We start from the raw sequence: 5,000 nt of genomic DNA, 5'->3' as shown, positions 1-5,000 counted from the left end.
ATATACGAAGCCCATTATACACATCATGACTACCCGTTTGATAAGGGTACACCAGGCACATGCATCACGATCATATGTGTGTGTGCAACATGGTGATCTCATCTCGAGATAAACAGCGCATGAACTCGCAGGTGGGGCCCAGTTAGAATTTTCTTCAGGTCGAGTAGCCCATCCTGCTCAAAAGGTCCCCGAATAAAGGTTGTTTAAGGATGTTGAGCAAAACACCCATGCTTCCAAAAGTGAATTATTCAAACCTCAAAGAATTCCTCTCAACACATGGCTATGATGCTCCCCCACTACTTCTCCTCGTGACCAGAGATGCACATATCGTCAGCCACCAAGGGACATGCTCAACTGGTTAAGGTCAAACAACTGACAAGCAAATCTGTGGTATTAAGCAGAATATTTGCTGTAGCTCATCTTTTATACCAAGACAAAACAATGTGCATGATAACACTTCCAATCAATTAAGATCAGAAGCCACGGGAGCCACTGTCTGGTACTGCATCCGGGCATTTATTATTATTAATATTATTATTATTATTTTATGTTTGACTTTTGTTTTGCATTTGTACAAGTTGGATCCAAGTCTCACCCAGAGACCTCAAGAGACAACAAGTTAGAAGTTCATGTAGGTGTTATGCCTAGGGTACCATATATTTGGATTTGTACAGTTTTGTTCAAGTGAATGTTTAAGAAACCATAACAAAATTATGTGTTTGCTTTAAAATTTGAGATCACATAGACAGTATTTTACGTAGGATATGGGCAGTTCCCATGAGCACTATCTTTTGGACTTCAGCCATTTTGGGGTTTCCTGGTATCTGAGCTAGGTAGTAATCAGCCCGTTTCGCTGTCATTCCCAGGGCACCTATGACAATAGGTATTGTTTTCGTCTTCAGATTCCACATTTTGCTAATTTCTATTTCAAGATCTTTATATTTGCTCAGTTTTTGGTATGTCTTGACAGATACGTTTATATCGATTGGGACAGTCATATCAATGAGGAGGCATGATTTTTGTCTGAAGTCTTTCAGTATGATGTCTGGCCTATTTGCGTCTATCTTTCTGTCAGTTTGAATGGTGAAGTTCCAGAGGAGTGCAATGTGATCATTTTCAAGTACTGGGGGTGGTTTGTGTTCCCACCAGTTTTTATAATGGGGCAAGTCCAGGATTTTGCATATTACCCAGTGAATATATTGTGCAGTTCTATCATGCCTGTTGAGATACTCTGTAGGCGCAAGCAGACTGCACATGGAGACAACATGATCGATGGTCTCATTTTGTTATTGGCATATACGACATAATGGGGAGCTGCCGTTCTTTAATACGTTGGCCTGGTAGTTCTTTGTAGGTAGGCATTGATCTTGGGCTGCTATGATAAATCCCTCTGTTTCTGATTTCAAGCCAGAGGCCATTAACCATTGGTGGGTAAGGGCTTTGTCAATATCTGCATTATTCGCTCTCTTTGGGTATTTGCCATTGAGAGGTTTTCCATGCCATTTTTCAGTCATAATAGCTAAAGGCAGCAATTTTAGCACGGGTTTTCAAGCGATTAGCTTTTTCTGCAAGTATTTCTAGTTCGTCTAATTCTTGAATTTGTTGCAATTGGAATTCACTTAGATAGTCCTTTGCCTGTTTTGTTACTGAGTAAGATGCTTTCTTGCTTTCATATTTTAAGACAAGTTTTAGCATCCAGTCTTCAGAGTTTTTCAGATAGGTGTCTAGGCCAATTGTGGCGACCTTCATTGATAATGCCAGCTGTAGAAGTCCTCGGCCTCCCTCTTTTCTTGGCAGATAAAGACGTTCTATATCTGCCTTAGGGCGGTGCATTCTATGCATTGTCAACAGTTTTCGTATTTTTCTGTCAACATTACATATTTCAGTAATTGACCAGTTAACGATGCTGAAACTGTAAGTCACGACTGGTATGGCTAGAGCATTGATCGCTTCGATCCTGTTTCTCGCGTTCAGCTCTGTCTTCAGTATTGCTCTCACCCTGCGATAACATTCTCTTCTGATCCTTTCCCTCATCACTGAGTGCTTGATATTGTCCCCTTCAATTACCCCTAGGTATTTGTAGCTCTCCGCTGGTTCTAACTCTTTTATGAAATTTTGCTGGTCAAGGTTCACATTAGATGTATTTGTCATTTTTCCTTTGATAAAGGTAGCTTTTGCACATTTATCAAGGCCAAATTGCATCCTGATGTCATCACTGAATTGTTTAACAATCGCTAGTAGGCCTTTGAGTTGTTGGTCATTTTTTGCAAAGAGCTTTAAATCATCCATGTAAATGAGATGATTTATATTTTTATCAAATATTTTATAACCATACTGTGCATCATTGAGCAATTTTGAGAGCGGTATTAGGGCTAGACAGAAGAGGAGTGGTGATAGTGAGTCACCCTGGAAAATGCCACATGAAATTCTTACATCTCCAGCATTTAGAGATTCATTATTATTATTATTATTATTATTATTATTATTATTATTATTATTATTATTATTATTAAGGCGGTGAGCTGACAGAATCGCTAGTACGTCGGAAAAAATGGTTAGCGGCATTTCGTCCATTCTTACTTTCCAAGTACAAATTCCGCCGAGGTCGACTTTGTCCTTCATCGTTTCGGGATCGATAATATAATTACCAGTGAAACACTAAGGTCGATGTAATCGACTAGTCTCCTTCCCCAAAATTGCAGGCCTTGTGCCTACAGTAGAAAAGATTATTATTATTATTATTGATGAGAACACAAAAGATTTTGCATCCATATAATTCTTTACTCGTCATGAAACTAGACAAATTTATAACGTTTACAGTCATCTCAATTTTATTAAACAACAGCAGTTTGTCCGCCCATTGTTAACTCTCTCTTCTCCTGACATGAAACTAGGCCTTACTGAATCTTAAGATGGTGAAAATGGCACCTTGTACAAGAAATATGCGCAGTCAGTTATTCTATCAAATGGTATTTTGATATGTGTGATAAAAGCCAGCCGTTCCACTATGAACTTGAATGGCGAGGTAACATGTACCATCTTTTCGTCTGCTTAGTTGTGAGTAAACAGAGCCATCATTTCAACTCTCCCATCATTTGACATAGCGGCATCTCCAAAATATGCCAGGTGAAAGAAAGGGAGAGGTACCAGCACTCAACTGGTACTCATATTCAGCAGAGTAGTTCGTAGTAACGGCACAACGTGCCACCGTGTCCAAGAACTGAACGCACGACACTATGATCGAGAGCCGAACACCCAAGCCACGAGGCCACATAAGTGTTATAAAGAAGAATGTATTAGTATTAATATCGAAATAAAATCGAGAAGACACAAGGGTACATAATTCTACATCCATTTCAGGAATTTCAATCATTTTTCGGTATTCATAATGCAAGAAAATAATTTAGAAGTGCTGTTATTCTAACAGCTTTGGAAAATGGTGAATCACTAAAGCCAAAGAGGCGTGGTATGTTGAGAATTGAGAACGCCGTTTATATGCACTGTATTTAAGATTTCCAGTTAGATACGATCTAGCTCAACTCCAATCTACATCTGTAGAACAGTGGAACGCATTGCGGTATGCAAACGAAATACTCGTTAGTTTCCGTGCGTTTCTTCTTTCTGTACCTATTTACATAGGCCAGAGACATAGTTCCACATGATTGTAGTGTTTGCTTAATCTCTTCGTCCCCTATAGATTGTAAGGTTATCGACGATTTTTTCCACTGTTCTCAACACTGGGCTATCCTTCTCCAAAGTCTTGTTAGTTTTGAAATACCATCGACTTTTCTGTGGCTTTGCTTTTCTTTTAATTCTAGGAAGGTATGTTGGCTATAAGCACATCATGTTTACCTCTGGGAAGAGGTGTCTATATTAGTCTTGCCCCTATCCTTTGACCTCTCCAGCATGAGAAGCCCTTTCAGGAGCTTATTTCCTGCAGACAGAGCTCTAATGGTCACTGAGGCACATAAGCAACCACACCGCAACAAAGACTGAACCTTGAGAAGGGCACGACTGTAGTGCTTTTGTTATAACGAGAATCGCCAATAGTTCAGCAACTTGTACCGTTTTCTCTGAGTGAAATATCTTCCGTCTAATTCTATTTCAATTTTCTTACGGATACACCACGGTATATCAAAAATTCGTTTTGACTGGTACTTCAAGTTTCGCCTAACGGCTTATTGAGCCAGTTTAGATGGCCAAGCCATATGGTGAAACCTAATGTCCTCTTCAAAACAGATTTTATGATAAATCTGTGTCTACTTTCAATATTAATTCTCCATCAACTACTCTCGTTATTCTTAAACATGCTTTGGAATAATAACCTTAAATTAATATTAAAACTACGGGGTTTATATTTCTGTTTATATTAAATACAATATTAAACAAGAATGAATAAAATGAATGCAAGTATTCTTCAATCCACATTTTCACACTCATTCTACTGTAAATATTTATGGCTAACATTTTACAGTATGGCACAAAATGTTATTGTGGAAATCGATACGATACATATGGAAAATCAATGGGTTGCTACAGGAAATGCAGAAGCGGCGAATTGTGTGGAGGATACTTAGCAAGTTCAGTGTATACGTCTGGTAAGTAGAATAATATATAATTACTAATATATCGTTAACAAAAAGATCTAATAAGAATTTTAGTTAAGACTCAAGACAAATTTACATAGACAAGTAAAATAGTTGAGTGAATATTCTCTCCTAAATTGGTTTGTGTTTGTATATGCCAGTGTTTAAATGACGCTCAAAATGCTTCTCTTTAAGCCAAATGTCAGCCTCTGATTACAGGTAAATAAAATCTATATTGAAGACCTAAATATGTTCTAGGCCTCCATGATCGACTAAATACCATCAAGGTGGTGACAGCATGTCCGATGTCCGGTGGCTGAAACCAACTAAAGAATATGGATTTGATGGTCTTCATTAGGTCAAAGAGATTCCTGTTCTAGAGCAGGTATGATCGACTAAAAACATTGAGGGTTG

General features: G+C 38.3%; 1 protein-coding gene and 1 long non-coding RNA gene across 2 annotated transcripts in view; one reads left to right on the top strand and one right to left on the bottom strand.

Annotated features, from left to right (window-relative positions):
* LOC149136673 (uncharacterized) overlaps nt 1–5,000 on the bottom strand; it is a 367,529-nt gene that overhangs the window by 136,643 nt on the left and 225,886 nt on the right. The gene's annotated exons all lie outside the window — the stretch shown is intronic.
* The window catches only part of LOC106872297 (uncharacterized), a 149,339-nt gene that overhangs the window by 10,887 nt on the left and 133,452 nt on the right, over nt 1–5,000 (top strand). Inside the window, exon 4 of the mRNA XM_089348316.1 lies at nt 4,475–4,598. Within this exon, the coding sequence (XP_089204442.1) occupies nt 4,475–4,598 (124 nt within the window). The remainder of the gene's footprint in view (nt 1–4,474; nt 4,599–5,000) is intronic.

This window comes from Octopus bimaculoides, chromosome 3 (assembly GCF_046866305.1).
Source record: "Octopus bimaculoides isolate indiv1 chromosome 3, ASM4686630v1, whole genome shotgun sequence".
Classification (NCBI taxonomy): domain Eukaryota; kingdom Metazoa; phylum Mollusca; class Cephalopoda; order Octopoda; family Octopodidae; genus Octopus; species Octopus bimaculoides.
The sequence above is the reverse complement of the archived record's forward strand: the minus strand, read 5'-3'. Positions and strand labels throughout refer to the sequence as shown.